Source organism: Pantherophis guttatus, chromosome 4 (genome assembly GCF_059756535.1).
Source record: "Pantherophis guttatus breed Tessera chromosome 4, ASM5975653v1, whole genome shotgun sequence".
Lineage (NCBI taxonomy): Eukaryota > Metazoa > Chordata > Lepidosauria > Squamata > Colubridae > Pantherophis > Pantherophis guttatus.
The window spans coordinates 3,127,658-3,149,956 of record NC_142066.1 but is presented as its reverse complement, the minus strand read 5'-3'; the positions used below and the strand labels follow the sequence as shown (position 1 = coordinate 3,149,956).

At 45.4% G+C, this 22,299-nt stretch overlaps 1 protein-coding gene and 2 non-coding genes across 3 annotated transcripts; 1 reads left to right on the top strand and 2 right to left on the bottom strand.

Annotated features, from left to right (window-relative positions):
* Positions 1-3,429: 3,429 nt before the first annotated feature.
* On the bottom strand, positions 3,430-9,006 carry LOC117658435 (uncharacterized). The gene is made up of 2 exons (XM_060684911.2): positions 8,837-9,006; positions 3,430-4,969 (listed from the first exon to the last, which is right to left on the bottom strand). Exon 2 carries the CDS (start codon positions 4,956-4,958, stop codon positions 3,582-3,584), a length of 1,377 nt encoding a protein of 458 aa, XP_060540894.2. The 5' UTR covers positions 4,959-4,969; positions 8,837-9,006; the 3' UTR covers positions 3,430-3,581.
* Positions 5,563-5,633, bottom strand: TRNAG-GCC (transfer RNA glycine (anticodon GCC)). Its single transcript has one exon. It is a non-coding gene; the product is annotated as a tRNA-Gly (tRNA).
* Positions 9,007-9,243: 237 nt separating the features above from the next.
* On the top strand, positions 9,244-9,315 carry TRNAQ-CUG (transfer RNA glutamine (anticodon CUG)). The gene has a single exon. It is a non-coding gene; the product is annotated as a tRNA-Gln (tRNA).
* The last annotated feature ends 12,984 nt before the right edge of the window (positions 9,316-22,299 follow it).

The following is a 22,299-nucleotide window of genomic DNA, read 5'->3' as shown; positions in this document are numbered from 1 at the left end:
AGATCTATTTCAAGCTATTTAGCTCTCATCAGCTAGCCATACCCTTGCTTGAATCCAAGTTCGAATCCTGGTATGCTCCCTCCCACATGCTGGGGTAGACCAGGTGCCTCGATACAAAAACTTGGAGGTGTCTTGGCAACGTTTCGACGAAGTCTCATTCGTCATCTTCAGGCTGGTGTTCTCGGCTTCGTGCTTCTAGGAGCCCCCACCTAAACAGAACACACACCCATCCAATCAGAGCACAGCCAAACCCCCAACCAATCAGTTCACACCCCCACTGGCAGTTAAAAGGAAGAAACAGCTGCGATCACACACATTGCTCCTAGAAGCACGAAGCCGAGAACACCAGCCTGAAGATGACGAATGAGACTTCGTCGAAACGTTGCCAAGACACCTCCAATTTTACGCGGGAGAAAACCCGAATAACCAAAGACCTACATACAAACACCCGCGAAAACCTCAGAAAACATATACATACATACATACATACATACATACATACATACATGCATGCATACATACATACATACATACATACATACATACATACATACATATATATATATATATATATATATATATATATATATATATATATATATACCTGTTTTATTCCCTTTCGAGTTCTCCAGTCACATGGTTGGGCTCCCTTGACAAGTTTATAGTCCTCATGGAGGAAAAGAGTTGCTTCATTTTCACCCCAGCCGGCAACCTTCCCATCACGCAAGCCTCACAGGTTGTGTATATTGTGTGATGTCACAACATTGTTTCATCCTGACCTTGGTTCTCTTTGCACTTTCTTAACTTTACAGCTGGAATTTTTAGCAGCTGGATTCGAACTCAAGCTTAGGGAAATGCTTAAATAGAATTTTTTTTGGACTCACTTTCTTTTGGCGAGCCGTGGAACCGGCCTTCGAGAAACCGAAATATAGCTTGTGTCAGAGGCACGCCGGTAAATCATCCTTTAATTCTTCGTTTATCGTGGTTTCCATCATCCTGTTTGGCCGGGTGTACGGTTTAAGGCACGAGGCAAACCGGAAAACAGGTTAATCGGGCCTCGTGAAATTGAGAATTAACTTAACGATTTTGTACCTTAATTGCGTCGTACAAATTACGCAGTAACGGAAAATGCCCAACGCCGATAGTCCTCGACTTACGACCACAATTGAGCCCAAAACTCATGTTGCTAAACAAGACAGTTAAACGAGTTTTGCCTCCTTTTACAACCTTACCGTGGTGGTTAAGCGAGTCGTTAAGTGAATCCGGCTTCTGCTAGTCAGAAGGTTGCAAAAAAGGGGATTGCGTGACCCCCCCGGAGAGACCGCAACTGTCATAAGTCCATGCCAGTTGCCAAGCATTTGACTTTTGATCAGTCATCAATCATTTTTTTCCCCCAGTACCGTCGTAACTTCCAACGGTCACTCAAAAGAACGGTTGTAAGTCAAGGACTAGCTATATAATAATAGCTGGGACGTTCCGGGGCGGGGGAAGAAAAGATTTTAAACAATGGCAAGAAAATAGGAAGGAGGAAGGCGTCTTGGATACATTCGCCCGTTTTGAGTTATTTGTAAAAATAAGGCAGGATATAAATCAATACATGAAATGGGAACAGTGAAATAAATAATATGCAGGGTGACCGAAATTCACCCATTTTTGATGGGCATTATAAAAGGGGTTTCAAGCTGACATATTGACTTGTTTTTTTGACTCTTTCCTGACCGAAAATAGTGTTTGATGAAGCATAATACTGATTTATTAAATTATATATATATATTGGCTCCCTCCCTCCCAGCGGCTCTGAAAAGATTTACCAACTCCGGTACCGATTTGCAGTTTTGGGCGGCATTGAAATGGAATAAACAAAGTTAAAATGGATCCGACGTCTGCAAAGATTCTAGTCCTCATGAGTCTTTTGGCTTCCGTTCTAAACCCGGTCTAACATCACCAAAAAAAGCTGGTTTGTTTTTTTTTTAAAAAAGATCCTATAGGAACATACCCCAATCTGGTGTGCTCCCTTCTATTATTTTTTATTATTATTATTATTATTATTATTATTATTATTATTATTATTATTATTATTATGTATTAAATTTATTTGCCGTTCATCTCGCTGACTCTCGGGGGGGGGGGTCTCTTAGCTACCATGCTAGCTAGAGAAGACTGTTAACCAGGTTTACATGGATACAAGCCTGGGCTTGAGCCGGGATCTGCATCACCAGGAAACCCATGGTGCACCGATTGCAATTTTTGGCAGGAGGCCCATGCATATCCTCAATCATCCTCTAATATGAATTAAAGAATTAAATACAGGGTGTGTTTCATTTCCCCAGACACTCTGCGGAGGCAGATAAACGGTACTGGGGTGGTTAATCCGCTTTGCAAAACAAGTGTCCGTGGTAATTTAAATGACTCACTCCCTACTTACGCGAAGGATACAAGTCCGCGTAAGGCAGTGATTCCCAACCTCAGCAGTTTTAAGATAAGTGGACTTCAACTCCCAGAATTCCCCAGACAACATGGCTGTTCGCAACCTTCGTAACTTGATGGGTGGACTTCAATTCCCAGAATTCCCCAGACAACATGGAGGTCAGCAACCTCAGCCACTTTAAAATGGGTGGACTTCAACTCCCAGAATTCCCCAGCCAACATGGCTCTTAGGAATCTTGGTAACTTTAAGATGGGTGGACTTCAACTCCCAGAATTCCCCAGACAACATGGCTGTTAGCAACCTTGGTAACTTTAAGATGGGTGGACTTCAACTCCCAGAATTCCCCAGACAATATGGCTGTTAGCAACCTCAGCCACTTTAAGATGGGTGGACTTCAACTCCCAGAATTCCCCAGCCAACATGGCTCTTAGGAATCTTGGTAACTTTAAGATGGGTGGACTTCAACTCCCAGAATTCCCCAGACAACATGGCTGTTAGCAACCTTGGTAACTTTAAGATGGGTGGACTTCAACTCCCAGAATTCCCCAGACAATATGGCTGTTAGCAACCTCAGCCACTTTAAGATGGGTGGACTTCAACTCCCAGAATTCCCCAGCCAACATGGCTCTTAGGAACCTTGGTAACTTTAAGATGGGGGGACTTCAACTCCCAGAATTCCCCAGACAACATGGCTGTTAGCAACCTTGGTAACCTTAAGATGAGGGGGCGGACTTCAACTCCCAGAATTCCCGAGCCAACGTGGAGGTTAGCAATCTCAGCCACTTTTAAGATGGGGGGACTTCAACTCCCAGAATTCCTCAGCCAACATGAAGATCAGCAACTTCAGCTACTTTTAAGCCATGCGGCCTTCAATTCCCAGAATGGCTGGGGAATTCTGGGAGTTGAAGTCCACCCATCTTAAAAGTGGCCAAGATTGTGAAACACTGACTAATCTATGGATTCTCTACCCTAAATTTCTCAACTCTTCACCTCAAAATCAATTTCAAGAATATAATCTGCTGGTTTAATGCTACCCAGAATTCTGGGTACTGTTTTGGGGTGCAACCTGACCACGTCCTGGGCGCAAAGTCTCAATTCAGGCTGGATCTCCCCAAAATAACCCGCAGCACCACCGCCGGCCTCCTTCCGCTCTTCATATCTTCCCGGCGATGTACATGCAGAGAGCGTCCCGGACGTTCTCCGACCGTGCGGCGGGCTTAATGCGCGTATCGGGCCGCTGCAGGGGCTGTTCGAAGGTGGCGGCCAGCTGCCTGGCCTCCACTTCCCACTTCTCCTCGTAGGCCTCCCCTTTCTCCTCACAGATGTTGTGCAGGACGCAACAGGCCGAGATGAGGCGGGGAAGGTTCTCCACCGCGCAATCGTTGCGTCCCGTCAGGCAGCGCCACCGGCCCTTCAGGCGGCTGAAGGCTTCTTCCAGGGGTTCCTGGCACCGGCTCAACGTGACGTTGAAGGCCTCCTTGGTCTCATCCAGACCTTCCGTGTAGGGCACCATCAACCACGGAAGGAGAGGATAGGCCGGTCCTCCTAAGATGACGCGAGGGACCGATACGCCATTGATCTCCACATTACCGGGAGCGAAGAGAGTCCCTTCCTGCCCTTTGGTGAACAAGGTGGACTTGTTGAAGATCTTGGCTTCATGGGTCTTGCCGGGCCACCCCGCACTCAGATGGGTGAACTTCCCTCGATGGTCCACCAAAGCTTGCAAGGCCATCGAGTAGTAGCCCTTGGTGTTGACGTACTCCGACGCTTGGTGAGGAGGACACAAGATGGGCATGTGGCTGGTGCCCACCACGCCGGCACAGTTGGGGAAGCCCCTCGCTTCGAAGCCCTGGACAATATCCGCCAGATTGTTCCCCACGTTCACCGTGGAGCGCATCAACACCCTCTGAATGGCCCGGCACACCTCCAGCACCACCGAGCCGGCGGTGGACCTGCCGACGCCGAATTGGTTGCCTACGTCGCGGTAGCAGACGGAGGTGGCCAGCTTCCAGATGGCGATGGCCACTCGCTTCTCCACGCTCAGCGGGATCCGCATCCGGGTTTTCTGGCGCTGCAAAGCCGGAGACAGCCGGGCGCAAAGGTCCAAGAAGGTCGCCTTGCACATCCTGAAGTTCTGCAACCATTCACTATCGTCCCAGGTCTCCAGGACCGTCCGGTCCCACCACTCGGTGCTACGCGGCCGAGCCCAGAAGCGTCTTTCCACTGAACGCAGGCGTCCACCGCGCCTGAAACTGGCACTGCAGGTTTGTCTGGCCAGGAAGACCTCATCCTCTTCGGCATCCTCTTCTTCCTCTCCGTCCTCCTCCTCCTCCTCCTCTTCCTTCTCCTCCCCCAGGTCATCGTCTCCGTCCTCCTCTCCTCCTCGCCGCCCTAGGGAGTGCAGGAAGGCCCACCGACGCCGAGACGCTGCAGCCGAAGAGGCTTCCCCACGGGCTCGTAAATATTCCATCATCAGCGTGCCGGATTGCACCACGTACAACAGAGCGGCGTCCCGCTGGGCAGCGTCCATGCTGGACGTCGCTGGAAGAGAAGAAGAGAAATGAGGCTTGAACAAAATGGCCGCCTCTCTCCTTGCAGGGTCCTATGGCTGGCTGGGGAATTCTGGGAGTTGAAGTTCCCCCAAGTTGTCAGCTTTGAACAACATCAACAACTAAAGCATTGTCCTTTCGTCTTTTCCTCCTCTGTAAAAGTCTTTTCTTTCTTTCTTTCTTTCTTTCTTTCTTTCTTTCTTTCTTTCTTTCTTTCTTTCTTTCTTTCTTTCTTTTTCTTTCTTTTCTTTCTTTCCCTTTCTTTCTTTTCTTTTTCTTTCTTTCTTTCCTTTCTCTCTCTCTCTCCTTCCTTCCATCCTCGTCTGTCTATCTATCATCTCTCTATCATCTCTACCATCTATCTATCTATCCATCCATTCATCCAGAAGGGGTCGCAAAGCGGAGACGCCTCCGCTCTCCCACTCTGGAGAAAACTCCTTGGGGAGCGGGGAGGGGAGGGATTCTTAAGAGATGGGAGGGGGAGGGAGAAAAAGCAACAGGGGCCTCCATTGAAGCAAATGAAACAGTCGTGGCAACAATGAGACAAGTGACAACATATAGAAGAAGAAGAAAAAAGGAACGCGTTGCATTGGCCGGGAATCGAACCCGGGCCTCCCGCGTGGCAGGCGAGAATTCTACCACTGAACCACCAATGCTCTGTAAAACAGCTGGATTTTCCCCTTCAAATCCTGTGCAGTTGCCACACAAAGAGCCAGGCCTGCTGTTGCACCACGAATTCACCAGCAAACTCTTCCTTCCTTCCTTCCTTCCTTCTTTCCTTCCTTCCTTCCTTCCTTCCTTCCGTCTTCCTTTTTTCCGTTTCTCTCTTTTCTTCTTCCCTCTTTCTTTCTTCCCTTCCTCCCACTTCCATCCTCCATTCATCCTTCCCTTTTCCTTCTTCCCTTTCTCTCTCTCCTTCCTTCTCTCCCTTTCTTTCCTTCTCTCCTGCTTTCATTCCTCTCCTGCCTTCTTTCCTCCTATTCTTTCTGTTTCACTCCTTCCATCCTTCCTTCCTTCCCTTCCTCTTCCTCTTTGTTTCTTCCTTCCTTCCTTCCATCTTCCTCCCTCCAGTCTTCCTTTTTTCCATTTCTCTCTTTTCTTCTTCCCTCTTTCTTTCTTTCTTCCCTTCCTCCCACTTCCATCCTCCATTCATCCTTCCCTTTTCCTTCTTCCCTTTCTCTCTCCTTCCTCCTTCCTCCTGTCTCTCTTTCCCTCTCCTGCCTTCATTCCTCTTCCTCCTTCTTTCCTCCTATCCTTTCTGTTTCTCTCCTTCCTTCCTTCCCATCATTTCTTTCTTTTTCTTCCTTCCTTCCTCTACCTACCTACCTACCTACATCTATCTATCTATCTATCTATCTATCTATCTATCTATCTATCTATCTATCTATCTATCTATCTATCATCTATCTATCTATTTATCTATCTATTCTGTCTATCATCTATCTCTATCTCAAACTATCTATGTCTCTCTCTCTCTATCATCTATCTATCTATCATCTATCTATCTATCATCTATCTATCTATCTCTACCTACCTATGTCTCTCTCTCTCTCTCTCATCTATCTATCTATCTATCTCTATCTATTTCTACCTACCTATGTCCCTCTTTCTCTCTCTTATCTATCTATCTATCTATCTATCTATCTATCTATCTATCTATCTCTACCTACCTATGTCTCTCTCTCTCATCTCTCTCTCTCTTTCTCTCTCTCTCTCATCTATCTATCTATTTATCATCTATCTCTATCTATCTCTACCTACCTGTCTCTTTCTCTCTCTCTCTATCATCTATCTATCTATCATCTATCTATCTATCATCTATCTATCTATCTCTACCTACCTATGTCTCTCTCTCTCTCTCTCATCTATCTATCTATCTATCTATCTATCTCTATCTATTTCTACCTACCTATGTCCCTCTTTCTCTCTCTTATCTATCTATCTATCTATCTATCTATCTATCTATCTATCTATCTATCTATCTATCTATCTCTACCTACCTATGTCTCTCTCTCTCTCATCTCTCTCTTTCTCTCTCTCTCTCTCATCTATCTATCTATTTATCATCTATCTCTATCTATCTCTACCTACCTGTCTCTTTCTCTCTCTCTCTATCATCTATCTATCTATCATCTATCTATCTATCATCTATCTATCTATCTATCTATCTATCTCTACCTACCTATGTCTCTCTCTCTCTCTCTCTCTCTCATCTATCTATCTATCTTACTTCCTTCTCCACAGTTTGGCCATCCGACCACACTGCCAACATCTGGCAACTTTTTTTCCCCCCAGCATCCTGGAATGAAGTTTTTGAGGCCTGCGAGAACAGAGAGAGAGAGAGAGAGAGAGAGAGAGAGAGAGAGAGAGAGAGAGAGAGAGAGAGAGAACAGCCCCTAGAATTGTAGTTAGAAGAGTCTGAGAGGCCATCTAGCCTAACCCCATCCCCAGACAGTAACCATTAAAGCCCCTTGCAGCAGCCCTACCCAGGATCTTATCCAACTGACTTCTGCGCAGGACCACGCAACCCAACCTCACGCTGACTCCCCTTGACACCAGGCTCGCTAATGACTGTCCTTCCTCGCAGGGTTGCTGTAGCACACACCGATTAGAAACTCTTTTCGACTGGATTGCCAGCCGCTATAGATAGCCCATCCTCCCTTCCCTTATTATGGAATGGAATGGAATGGAATGGAATGGAATAGAATAGTGGTAGAAAATACGGAATGGAATGGAATGGAATGGAATGGAATGGAATAGAATAGAATAGAATAGAATAGAATAGAATAGAATAGAATAGAATAGAATAGAATAGAATAGAAAATATGGAATGGAACGGAACGGAACGGAACGGAACGGAACAGAACAGAATAGAATAGTGGTAGAAAATACGGAATGGAATGGAATGGAATGGAATGGAATAGAATAGAATAGAATAGAATAGAATAGAATAGAAAATATGGAATGGAACGGAACGGAACGGAACGGAACAGAACAGAACAGAACAGAACAGAACAGAATAGAATAGTGGTAGAAAATACGGAATGGAATGAAATAGAATAGAATACTGGTAGAAAATATAGAATGCAATGCAATGGAATGGAATAGAATAGAATAGAATAGAATAGAAAATATGGAATGGAATGGAATGGAATGGAATAGTGGTAGAAAATACGGAATGGAATGGAATGGAATGGAATAGAATAGAATACTGGTAGAAAATACAGAATAGAATAGAATAGAAGAGAAGAGAAGAGAAGAGAAGAGAAGAGAAAATACGGAATAGAATGGAATGAAATAGAATAGAATACTGGTAGAAAATATAGAATGCAATGCAATGGAATGGAATGGAATAGAATAGAATAGAATAGAATAGAAAATATGGAATGGAATCGAATGGAATAGAATAGTGGTAGAAAATACGGAATGGAATGGAATGGAATGGAATGGAATGGAATAGAATAGAATACCAGTAGAAAATACGGAATGGAATGGAATGGAATAGAATTATTGTCACTTTGAATGTACACTAATCAGCATACATTTAAGTGAAATTTCGTTGCATGCAGCTCTCCAATATATACTCCGTACTATAACAGAATAAAGAAATACAGGTAAATACAGAAAAATACAGAATCATGCATACAATACCGAATTATGCACATAAATACCGAATTACGCATATATTACAGAATTATGCAGATACAGAATTATGCACATAATTTAAGACTGCAAAGCCATGCATTCTTCCTCCCCCTTCCTCCTCCGCCATCTCTCCCTTTGCAATTTTCCCCATCCCTCTATTTTTTTTATTATTTATTTTGCAAGGATTGCAAACATAGCCAAGCATAAAACAAACCTTCTGGTTTGTAGAAGTAGATCGATGTTCCAGGACCTGGGAGAAAAAGGAGAAAAGCGAAAAAAAGAAGGGAGAAAGAGAGAGAGAGAGAAAAAAAATCGGAATTATTTCGCCCAAAGAAGAAAAATCAAAAGCAACGCAGTCGAGCCTGGCGATTCAAGGGTTAACCCGACCCGGGGAAAGGGAGGGGGTCGGAAAAGCTGGAGTGAGGAGGAAAGACTCCGCCCACATCTCCTAAGCAACGGGCCTGACCCCGCCCACGCGTAGAACCTTCTCCATTTGCTCCTCGAATATGGAAAGAACGGGATATGCAAATGATCAAGGACGCCATTGGCTGGGCGGCCTCCCCGCCTCCCTTTCCGACGGCGGGGGAACGGCGAAGGGCGGTAAAACTGCGCGTCAGTCGCGGTTCCATGGTGTAATGGTGAGCACTCTGGACTCTGAATCCAGCGATCCGAGTTCGAATCTCGGTGGGACCTGATTTTTTTTTTATATTTTATATTTATATTTTGTAAATTTATTTATTTATATATATTTACGACATAACACTATTTATTTAGCATGGCCAAATTCTCCTTCCAATATCCAAGATTGTTTTTCAACCTTGGCGACTTTAAGACGGTTGGACTTCAACTCCCAGAATTCTCTAGGCGGCCATGTTGGCTGAGGAATTCTGGGAATTGAAGTCCACTCATCTCTCAACCTCCCATGGTTGAAAAATCATGGTTCACAGTAGTGTTTTCCAACGTTGATAACCTTAAGATGGTGGGACTTCAACTCTAGGTGGCCATGTTGGCTGAGGAATTCTGGGAATTGAAGTCCACTCATCTCTCAACTTCCCATGGTTGAAAAAACCATGGTTCACAGCCTTGTTTTTCAACCTTGGCGACTTTAAGACGGTGGGATTTCAACTCCCAGAATTCCCTAGGTGGCCATGATGGCTGAGGAATTCTGGGAATTGAAGTCCACTCATCTCTCAACTTCCCATGGTTGAAAAACCATGGTTCACAGCCGTCTTTTTCAACCTTGGGGACTTCAACTCCCAGAATTCCCTAGCCAGCCCATGTCAGCTGGGGAATTCTGGGAGATGAAGTCCCACCGTCTTAATTTTAAAATAATTTTATTCTAAAATTCCCAAAGAAAGCTAAGTCTCTGGAGCCCAGGGACCTGCCCACTTATTTTGCCAGTGAACGAGTCATGCATTTTTCTCCCCTCAGGAAAGGTGGCCACCGGGAGATCACGGCATGCTTCACGAGCCGCCAGGGCGATGAGAGGGCGGCACGCTCACGAGAGCAGGTGGACCTGGAGGAAATTCCAGGTGGAGACGGGAATGTTTCCACATGGCAACCTGTGTGAGTGTCTCAACCTCAGAGGCGGAGAAATTAGCATTTTCTCAGGCTTGGATCTGATGGGATCCTAGCCATTTGGCCCCGAGTGGGATACGCCATCTCTCCGAAAGTCTCAAAGCTTCATTTTTGTGTTGTATATTTAAAAACTCTCGTTTGAAGTTACAACGGCGCTGAAAAAAAGTGACTTTCGACCAGTCCTCGCACTTATGACCATGGTCACGGCATCAAAAATTCAGGTGCTTGTATTTACGACGGTCCCGGATCATGGGATCATCCTTTCCCAGATGGCTTCGGATGAGCAAAAGTCAAAGGGGAAAGCTGGCTTCGTTTAATGACTGTGTGATTCATTTAACAACCATGGCAAAAAAAAAGAAAAGGGGTGTGATTCATTTAACAAGCACCTTGCTTAATAGCAATGGGAATTCTGGATAAATCCTGGAGATGATGGGTGGGCCGGCAAACAAATAGGACCCTTCCTGGGGTGAAATCCAGCAGATTCTAGCAGGTTCTGGCGAACTGGTAGCGGAAATTTTGAGCAGTTCGGAGAACCGGTAGCGGAAATTTTGAGCAGTTCGGAAAACCGGTAGCGGAAATTTTGAATAGTTCGGAGAACCAGCAAATACCACCTCTGGCTGGCCCCAGAGTGGGGTGGGAATGGAGATTTTGCAATATCTTGCCCCTGCCACGCCCACCAAGCCACGCCCCACCAAGCCACGCCCACAGAACCGGTAGTAAAAAAGAAATGGATTCCACCACTGGATTTCACCTCCCCTTAATCCTTAGTTCAGCCTTTCAGATGGTTGAAGGCTGCAGCAGGTTCGAGAATTCCCAACCGGGATGTTACAGATCTGGAGGCCACGAAATTTAGGAAGGCCACTCTAGATTCCTTCTATTATCTCGAATTTAACCTAGAATAAAACTCTCCCAAGTTGCTGGGGGGGAAAAAAATGGAAGAACCTCAAGCTGTGAATGGTTTTTCCCCTCCCCTCTGCTCATAATTAGAATTTATAGCATTTTATTACCGGTCGTTCAAAAATCATATTTCCTGAAAAACACAACGGTTAAACTTTTTAAAGGTGGTCCCCAAAATAATATTAAAAAAGGGGCAAACTAATAGTAAGAATATGTGAAACCCATCACTGCCCCCCCCAGCCATGAAAATGGTTCTTTGACCCTAGGCTGGCTCCCAGAGTTGGAAAAGACCCCAGAGATCATCTATCCCACCCCTGCTCAGTTTAGGGTCTGCTGAAAGGCGTCCACTGAAGGAGAATTAGCTTCACGAACCCCTTTTGTGAGTCGACACGTTTGAGTTATTATTATTTTTTTTCAAAGGAATTCAAATGAGTTCCAGAAAGGAGTTTTTTTAAAAAGCTTAGATCCGTGATGGCGAACCTGTGGCACGCGTGTCACAGGTGGCACACGGCGCCATATCGGTGGGCACGCGCGCCATATCGGTGGGACTTCTGGAAGTTGGCAAATGGGCCGTTTCCGGCCTCTGGGGGGTGGGTGGGAAGGCCGTTTTTGCCCTCCCCAGGCTCCTAGAGAGGCTCTGGAGCCTGGGGAGAGCAAAAAATGGGCCTTCCAGTCCCACCGGAAGTCAGCAAATGGGCCATTTCCAGCCTCTGGAGGGCCTCCGGGGTGGTGGGGAAGGCCGTTTTCGCCCTTCCTAGAGAGACTCTGGAGCCTGGGGAGAGCAAACAACGGGCCTTCCGCTCCCACCGGAAGTCGGCAAATGGCCCATTTCCAGCCTCTGGAGGGCTTCCAGGGTGGTGGGGAAGGCTCTGGAGCCTGGGGAGAGCAAAAAATGGGCCTTCCAGTCCCACCGGAAGTCAGCAAATGGGCCATTTCCAGCCTCTGGAGGGCCTCCGGGGTGGTGGGGAAGGCCGTTTTCGCCCTTCCTAGAGAGACTCTGGAGCCTGGGGAGAGCAAACAACGGGCCTTCCGCTCCCACCGGAAGTCGGCAAATGGCCCATTTCCAGCCTCTGGAGGGCTTCCAGGGTGGTGGGGAAGGCCGTTTTTGCCCTCCCCAGGCTCCTAGAGAGGTTCTGGAGCCTGGGGAGAGCAAAAAACAGGCCTACCAGGCCCACCTCGCGTGCCAAAAGCAGAGGTAGCGCGGGAGGGTCACACACGCATGCGCAGGAGGGCAGGGCGCATAGAATTATGCATGTGTGCACGCATGTGGGTGACTCCCCCCGTGCCCCCCCGCTTTTGGCCCGTGATTAGCCATCACTGGCTTAGATGATCATCGTTTTCCTAGATAAAGGGATAGAAATTAAGATACGCTGCTTAAACTAAGATTCACCAAGCAGACGAGCCACCAAGCTCAGCTAAGTGTTTTAAATTCCTTCTGGGTTTTCATTTTTTAATATTTTATATAGTTATTGGAAGTTTCCTTATAGGTGGTCCTCGACTTATAACCAACTGTCTGTTTAGTGACCGTTCGAAGTTACAGCAGCCCTGAAAAAAAGAGTGTCTGATGACCAGGTCCTCACACCTACAACATCCCCACAATCACGGGATGATAATTCAGACGCTTGTCAACTGGTTCGTATTTACGACGGTCGCGGTGGTTCCGGGATCCCCCTTTTTTTGCGACCTCTTGACGAGCAAAGCCCACGGGGAAGCTTAACAACCGTGGGACTCACTAACTGAACAAGTGCGGCGATTCACTTAATGACGGTGGCAAGAAAGGTCGTAAAGCGGGGTTGAAACTCACTTAACTCACTGTTTCATTGAGCCACAGAAATTCTGGGCTCAATTGTGGTCATAAGTTGAGGACTAGTTGTATAGTTTAAATCCGTGTTTATCAATGTTGGCCGCTTTAAGACTCGTGGACTACAACTCCCAGAATTCCCCAGCCAGCCAACAACTCAGAAACCCATTGCCCAATCCAAGTAGGTATTTTGAAGCTAACTTAAAGGGTTTTATTTACAGTATTCATTGCCTTAGACCAGGGGTGTCCATCCTTGGCCAGTTTAAGATGCTCGGACTTCAACTCCCAGAATTCCCCAGTCATCCATATAAGGTAACTTTCTTCACAGGTGGTGGGTATGCACTAAACATAATATATCTTTGACTTCAGCAAAGTGGGGAAAAAAAGAGCTGGCTGGGGAATTCTGGGAGTTGAAGTCCACACGTCTTAAATCAGGGGTTTCCATCCTTGGCCACTTTAAGATGCGTGGACTTCAACTCCCAGAATTCCCCAGTCATCCATATAAGGTAACTTTCTTCACAGGTGGTGGGTATGCACTAAACATAATATATCTTTGACTTCAGCAAAGTGGGGGAAAAAAAGAGCTGGCTGGGGAATTCTGGGAGTTGAAGTCCACCAGTCTCAAAGTGCCAAGGTTGAGAAAAACACCTCTTCATCACAACCTACGAGACGTATTATACGATTCCAACATTCCTTCTTCAGGCCAACGCAGCTTTGCTGCAACCCAGCCGGTGTCACAACAGCGCACACCGAGCTGCCTGTAACGGTGTGACAATTGCACAAGCTGTGTTGTCGCAAGGACCTCTCTTTGACAAAGGAGGGAGCGTGGGATCACTTCCGGTCTTGCAATAGGAATTCATCTATTACCACCTCCTCTGCAATCCTGGGTGGTTGTTTTTTTTTAACCTTGTAAGTGTGAACCGCTGCTAAACCACTGGTCATATGTCAAGGACCACCAAGGTGGAATGTTCTTCGCCCTAATTGCATTTCAGGTTGGCACGCCTTGGAAACAATCTGTAGAAATTGGCTTAAAATCCGTGGCAAAAAGAGAGAGTCATAAACGCAGGTGCAACTCATACTACCCTCCCATACTATACTAGATGACACAGTATCGACGGTAGAGGCCTTCAAATTCCTAGGTTCTACCATATCCCAAGATCTAAAATGGACACCTAAACATCAAAAGCGTCATCAAAAAAGCACAACAAAGAATGTTCTTTCTGTGCCAACTCAGGAAGCTCAAACTGCCCAAGGAGCTGCTGATCCAGTTCTACAGAGGAATTATTGAGTCTGTCATCTGCACCTCCATAACTGTCTGGTTTGGCTCTGCAACCCAACAAGACAGACACGGACTTCAGAGGATCATTAGAACTGCAGAAAAAAACAATGGCTACCAACCTGCCTTCTATGGAGGACCTGTATACTGCACGAGTCAAAAAGAGGTTCTGTGAAAATATTTACAGACCCCTCGCATCCTAGACATAAACTGTTTCAACTCCTACCCTCAAAACGAGGCTATAGAGCGCTGCGGACCAGAACACCTAGCTAGACACGAGGACAGTTTTTCCCCCGAACGCCATCACTCTGCTAAACAAATAATTTCCTCAACACTGTCAAACTATTCACTAAATCTGCATTACTATTACTATTAATCTTCTCATCATTCCCACCACCCATCTCCTCCCACTTACGACTGCATGACTGTAACTTTGTTGCTTGGATCCTTACGATTTATATTGATATTGATTGTTTCCTGATTGCTTATTTGTATCCTATGACTATCATTAAGTGTTGTACCTTATGATTCTTGACGAATGTATCTTTTATGTACACTGAGAGCGTAGGCAACAAGACAAATTCCTTGTGTGTCCAATCACACTTGGCCAATAAAGAACTCTATTCTATTCTATTCTATTCTATTCTATTCTATTCTATTCTATTCTATTCTATTCTATTCTATTCTATTCTATTCTATTCTATTCATACCACCACGCTTAGTGATGGAAACTGTTTCCCACGCTGTCGTGTCTTCAAACGGTCACTAAGAGCATGGTCGTAAGTCGAGGACTCTCTCTGTCCATTTTCTGGGCGTGTCCTTTTGTCTCTTATTGGAAAACTGTCAGCACTCCAAACTACATTCGTTCCAGCGCTGACATAAGGAGGAGAAGAGGGGGGCAGCTGGCAAGAGGACGCTTGACTTTTCACCTACTTATTTTCCCTGAAGATAATATCCCCTAGGTCCTAGGAGATGGGATGGGAGGGGGGACATTCCTGGGAGCTGAAGTAGTAGATATGGGGAGAGTGATTTGGAAGATGGCCAATGAGACGCAGAGAATTGGGGAACAGAAAGGGAAGGTTTGGGGTCAGGAAGTCAGTGTTGGCTACGACGAAGTCGGGGGGACAGATTGTCGTGCTTCATAAATGAAAGATTTCATCAAAGACTATTTGTTTGGAAATGCAATTTATTTGAGACGACACTGAAACCTGACTGTCAGGTCTGCATTCCTCTTCTGCATTCCCATTCATTTCTCCCCCACCACACTTAAACATGAGCTAGCCGTGTGCGGCGACAGCCAAAGAAGCTAATACGATCCTTGGTTGTATAAATCACGGGAAAGATTAGTACCACTTTGTAAAGCCTTAGTAAGGTCACACTTGGAATCCTGCATCCAGTTTTGGTCCCCACATTACTAAAAAAAACAAACAAACGTTGAGACTTTGGAAAAAGTGCAAAGAAGAGCAACTAAGATGATTAAAGGCTCAAACATGCGACGAACGGTTGCAGGAACTGGGCACGGCTAGTCTAGTGAAGAGAAGGACCAGGGGAGACAGGATAGCAGTCTTCCAATATTTGAGGGGCTGCCCCAGAGAGGAAGGGAGTCAAGCTATTTTCCAAGGCACCCGAAGGCCAGACAAGGAATAACGGATGGAAACTGAACAAGGAGAGATTCAACTTGGAAATAAGGAGAAATTTTCTGACAGTGAGAACCACCAACCGATGGAACAGAAGTTGCCTTCGGAAGTTGTGGGAGCTTCATCCCTGGAGGCTTTCAAGAAGAGACTGGACAGATCTGTCAGAAATGGTGTAGGGTCTCCTGCTTGGATGGGCGGGGGGGGGTTGGACTAGATGACCTCCAAGGTCCCTTCCAATTCCGTCATTAAGAAACAACGGATGGGAACTCGCCAAGGAGAGAAGCAACCTGAACCAGGGGGAACAGAAGTTGTGGATGCTCCATCCCTGGAGTCCGAAAGGTGCTTTTTTAAAGAGGCCACTGAACTTTCTGGTTATTCTTTGAAGACGTTTTGCTTCTCATGTGAGAAGCTTCTGCCAGGTAAGTGCAGGGCGCGCGTGGAGGCTCTGGGATGGGGGGACGAAAAACGGGCCTACTGGAAGGATCGGAAGTCTGAAAACGGGCCATTTCTGGCCTCTGGAGGGCCTCCGGAGCCCAGGGGAGGCTGTTTTCGCCCTCCTGGAGGCTCCAGAAAAGCCTTCGGAGCCTGGGGAGGGCAAAATCAACCCCCTCTGTGTTACAGGAGGCCGAGTAGGCCACGCCTCCATGGCCACGCCCATCCAGCAACCGGGCAGCAGTCCCACCTCTGGGTTGGACTAGAAGACTTCCTAGATCCCTTTCAACTCTGTTAATCAGAACAGATCTCCCAATTGGCACAAGGTGTCCATTTTGTTTTTTTTGAGAAGGTGCCATGTTTGGCTCAAGCCAGCCAGATCGTGCCCCAGGCTCAGAAGGAAGACGTGACTGCTATACTGTCCAAACATCCATCCTTTGAAGTCACTGGTCAATTTGGAGATGTTTTGTGAGATAAACTATGCCAGCCATTCTGAGCAGCTCCCAAATGGAAGAGTGCTGAGTCAGAGAGTCAGCCTGGCGAGAATTTCACCCTGTCTTCACCACCATTTCCTGTCCTGTCCTGTCCTGTCCCAAAGAAATTCCGGGTGGCCGGACCAGAGTCAGAATCAGAATAGAGTTGGAAGGGACCTTGGAGGTCTTCTAGTCCAGCCCCCAGCCCCTAGACCCCTGATGGTGAGCCTATGGCACATGTGCCACAGGTGGCATGCATAGCCATATTGGTGGGCACGCGAGCTCAGCTCCGGCGCACACGCGCGTGCCAGCCAGCTGATTTTCGGGCCTTCTGGGCCCACCAGAAGTAGGGGAACAGGCTGTTTCCTGCCTCCGGAGGGCCTTGAGGGGGTCGGGTGGGGAAGGCCTGTTTTTCTGTCTCCCAAGAGCCTTTCTAGGAGTCTGGGGAGGGCGAAAACGGCCTTCCCAACCCCCCCGGAGGCCCTCCGGAGTCCGGAAATGGCCCTTCTGGGCCCACCAGAAGTAGGGAAACAGACTGTTTCCTGCCTCCGGAGGGCCTTGAGGGGGTCGGGTGGGGAAGGCCTGTTTTTCTGTCTCCCAAGAGCCTTTCTAGGAGTCTGGGGAGGCCGAAAACGGCCTTCCCAACCCCCCCCGGAGGCCCTCTGGAGGCTGGAAATGGCCCATTTGCCAACTTCCGGTAGGACCGGAAGGCCCATTTTTTGCTGTCCCCAGCCTCCAGAGCCTTTCTAGGAGCCTGGGGAGGGTGAAAACGGCCTTCTCCAACCCCCTGGAGGCCCTCCAGAGGCCAGAAATGGCCCGTTTGCCAACTTCCGTTTGCGGGACCCCCACCCCCGCCCCCGCTCCTGGCACGCGATGGTAAAAAGGTTAGCCATCAGTGCCCTAGACCATTTTAGAATTCGAATAGAATAGAGCCGCTCAAACAGGATGAACTGAGGGAAGGGATTACTAGCGTGGTGTCCATGATGCTATTCCGGGGACTTACGATGACAATTTGTGAGCAGAATTTCTGTCCTGTTGAGCAAAGAGGTTGCTAAGTGAGTTACGCCCGATTCGATGAGCTTTTTGGGTTCGCTTCTTCAGCAAATCCCTGCAAGTTCTTAAGTGAATCGGGCGGTCCTTAAACGAACCCAGCTTCCCCCATTATCGGAAGCCGGCTAGAAAAGTCTCAGAGGGTGATCCCGTGATCCCAGGAGGCCGCCAATCTGTTTTTAAATCTACGCCACCCAAATTTGGATCCCACAGGACCTCACAGGAGTGCTGTGGTGATTTTAAGCGTGAAGAAGACTGGTCGTAAGTCACCTTTTTCGTTGCTAACGTCGCTAAGCGAGGACTGCCTGCCCAAAGGAGGAGCAGAACAAGGGAAGTGAGAAACCAGTTTATGTCTGATTGGCTGGTTTTTGTTTTTTTTCTTTAGAGGAAAGAGAACATGTTGAGGTTTTCACATCGATGTTTTCCAAGCTTGGCGGACAAACAACGAGACTCGTGACTTCGCCGTGCCCACAAAAGCTCCTTCTTTCCTTGATATTATTACTCAATTAAACAAATTAAATCCGATCACAGGACAGGTGGCAGAACAGGCTGAATGGATGTGGCATCCGTGGGACAATTAAAGACGATTATTTATGATTTGCTGTGAACAATTGAAAAGGCAATAATGCTTTGAGGCCAGAGATGAGCCATAGCACTTGTTCAACTTCTTTTTTAAAAAGTTTATATTTTTATATATATATATGTAAGTCTTTGGTTATTCGGGTTTTCTCCCGCGTAAAATTGGAGGTGTCTTGGCAACGTTTCGACGAAGTCTCATTCGTCATCTTCAGGCTGGTGTTTTCGGCTTCGTGCTTCTAGGAGCAATGTGTGTGATCGCAGCTGTTTCTTCCTTTTAACTGCCAGTGGGGGTGTGAACTGATTGGGTGGGAGCTTGGCTGTGTTCTGATATATATAATATAATATAATATAATATAATATAATATAATATAATATAATATAATATAATATAATATAATATAATATAATATAATATAATATAATATAATATAATATAATATAATAATATAATATAATATAATATAATATAATATAATATAATATAATATAATATAATATAATATAATATAATATAATATAATATAATATAATATAATATATATATATATAAAATTTATTTATATATTTTCAATTAACATACGTATGTCCTTTGTGAACAGTGTAATGTCCGGTTCAGTTTCTTACATAATAATATATAACATACAATAACAACAATAATATTGGGTAATATTGATGATGATAACAACAACAATAATAATAATACACTGTTTTCCCGAAAATAGGATCCAACCGGAAAATAAGTCCTAGCATGATTTTTCAGGATGCTCGTAATACAAGCCCTACCTCCAAAATAAGCCCCAGTTAAGATTGTCAGCCAGATGGGTGCATTTAGTACCGTATTTCTCCCCAAATGAGACCTAACCAGAAAATAAGCCCTAATGCGTCTTTTGGAGCAAAAATTAATATAAGACCCGGTGTTGTTTTCGGGGAAACATGGTCATCATCATCATCATCATCATCATCATCATCATCATCATCATCATCATCCTATGAAACACAAAACTGGGATATCAAATCTCAAGCCAACACGGCAAGATAAACCATCTACTATACACGGATGACTTAAAAATGTATGCGAAAAGCCCCACTGAACTTAAATCAATACTCAACACAGTTCAACTGTTCAGCCGCGACATCAAAATGAACTTTGGACTTGAAAAATGTGCTATATTATCCATGCAGCAAGGAAAAATGGAAAAAAAAAATAGAAGGAATAGAACTGGGAAATGGAAACACAGTAAAAGCGTCAGCAAAGGAATGATGGTTACAAATACCTAGGCATTTTGGAAGCAGATTTATTTATTTATTTATTTATTTTTCAGATTTCTATACCGCCCTTCTCCTTTCGGACTCAGGGCGGTGAACAGCCAAGATAAAAACATTTATACACAAAAGTTAAAAATAGATTTAAAATAATTAAATAAATTTGGCCCGTAATTTAAAACTTTTCAATTAAAATCCATATCAAATTTTAAAACCAACCGTAAAATCAGGACAGCCCGGTTAACTGAAAAAAATAGGTTTTTAGGGCCCGACGAAAAGTCCGGAGGTCGGAGATCACTCGTATCTCTGGGGGTAGATTGTTCCAGAGGGTAGGTGCCACCACAGAGAAGGCTCTCCCCCTGGGGATCGCCAGCTGACATTGTCTGCCCAATGGCACCCTGAGGATGCCCTCTCTGTGGGAGCGAACTGGCCGGTGGGAGGCTATTGGTGGCAGAAGGCGGTCCCATAAGTACCCCGGCCCTAAGCCATGGAGCGCTTTAAAGGTAATCACCAACATCTTGAAGCGTACCCGGAAGTCCACCGGAAGCCAATGCAGCTCGCGCAGGAGAGGAGTCACATGGGAGCGCCCCGTCGCTCCCATAATCCCCCGCGCGGCCGCATTCTGCACCAGTTGGAGCCTCCGGGTGTACCCCAAGGGGAGCCCCATGTAGAGAGCGTTACAATAGTCCAGACGAGAAGTGACGAGTGCTTGAGTGAGCGTGCGTAGGGAGTCCCGATCCAGAAAGGAGCGCAACTGGCGTATCAGGCGAACCTGATAAAAAGCCATAAAATCTTGAATGGAAAAGTCAAAGAGTCAACGCAAAAGGAATACTTCAGGAGGGTCCACAAAATATTAAAATCAAAGCTGAATGCTGGAAACATAATTAGAGGCATTAATACATGGGCAGTTCCAGTGATATGCTACTCGGCTGGAATCATCAACTGGACTTGGGCTGAACTGGAAAACTTGGACCGGAAAACGCGCAAACTTTTGAATATGTACCACGCTTTACATCCACGAAGTGACATCGACAGGTTGTATGTACTGCCCAGAAAAATAGGGAGCAGAGGACTATTGCAAATCCATCAAACTGTAGAAGAAGAAAAACGAAGTTTGAAGGATTACGTGAACCAAAGTACAGAAAAATTGCTGCAGGCTGTGAAAACGGAGAACATTATAAAAAACAACAGAAACAAAGGCAGAATATAAGGAAAAACAGCTGGATGACAGATTAAACGGATGGAAAACCAAAGCTTTGCATGGACAGCGCTTGAAAAACATTGAAGGAAAGTGTGATGACAACTTGACAGGGGCATGGCTTAAGAGGGGAACCATCGAGAAAGAAACGGAAGGTTTAATACCGGCTGCTCAAGAACAAGCACTACAAACTAATGCCACGAAAGCAAAGATACAAAAATCCACCGACAATCCAAACTGCCCACTTTGCAACAACAAAGTCGAAACTGTTTCACATTTAATATGTGAATGCAGCAAAATCACACAAACTGATTACAAAGCTGGACACGACCGAGTTGCTAAATTAATCCACTGGTTATTATGTAAAAAATACAACTTTCCTGTATCCAAAAAGTCATGGGAACATAAAATGGAAAAAGTTTTAGAAAATGAGAAGGTGAAGATCTTGTGGGGCTTTTGAATACAGACGGATCGTCATTTGGAACATAACATGCCAGATATCCCCAGTTGTCGAAAACCTGAAGCGTACAATTTATTGATATCGCTGTACCAAGGAGACGCCAGAGTCAAAGAAAAAAGAACTGGAAAAAAAATCATGAAATATCGCGACCTGGCCATCGAAACTACGTGATTATGGATGAAGCAGGTAACAGTGATACCCATTGTCATCGGGGCACTTGGCACCATGTCCAAGAATTTTACAAAACACATCAAGAAGAACGGAACGGAACGGAACAGAACAGAACAGAACAGAACAGAATAGAATAGAAAATATGGAATGGAATGGAATAGAATGGAATATAACAACATAACATGACATGACATGACATGACATGACATGACATGACATGACATGACATGACATGACATGACATGACAGAACAGAACAGAACAGAACAGAACAGAACAGAAAATATGGAACGGAACGGAACAGAACAGAACAGAATAGAATAGAATACCGGTAGAAAATATGGAATGGAATGGAATGGAATGGAATGGAATGGAACGGAACGGAATGGAACGGAACGGAATGGAACGGAATGGAACAAAACGGAACAGAACAGAACAGAACAGAACAGAACAGAATACCAGTAGAAAATATGGAATGGAACGGAACAAAACAGAACAAAATGGAACAGAACAGAACAGAAAAGAAAAGAACAGAAAAGAAAAGAAAAGAATAGAAAATATGGAATGGAATGGAATGGAATGGAATGGAATGGAACGGAACGGAATGGGACAGAATTAAATTACTATGTTATCAGGACTAGGGGGTCCCAAAAGCCGACGGAGATTTTACGATGCCTCCCTTAATCTCATCCTGACCTGTTATGTGTGTCTTTCTAGGATTACTGTATTATTTTAAATTGTGACTGCCTTTTTTTTTTAAAAAAAGTATTGATTGCTCTTTTTAAACCGAGCCTTGTACACTACCCAGAGTCCCTTTCTTGTGAGATGAGTGGCCATTTTTATTTTTTTTAGGGATGGATACA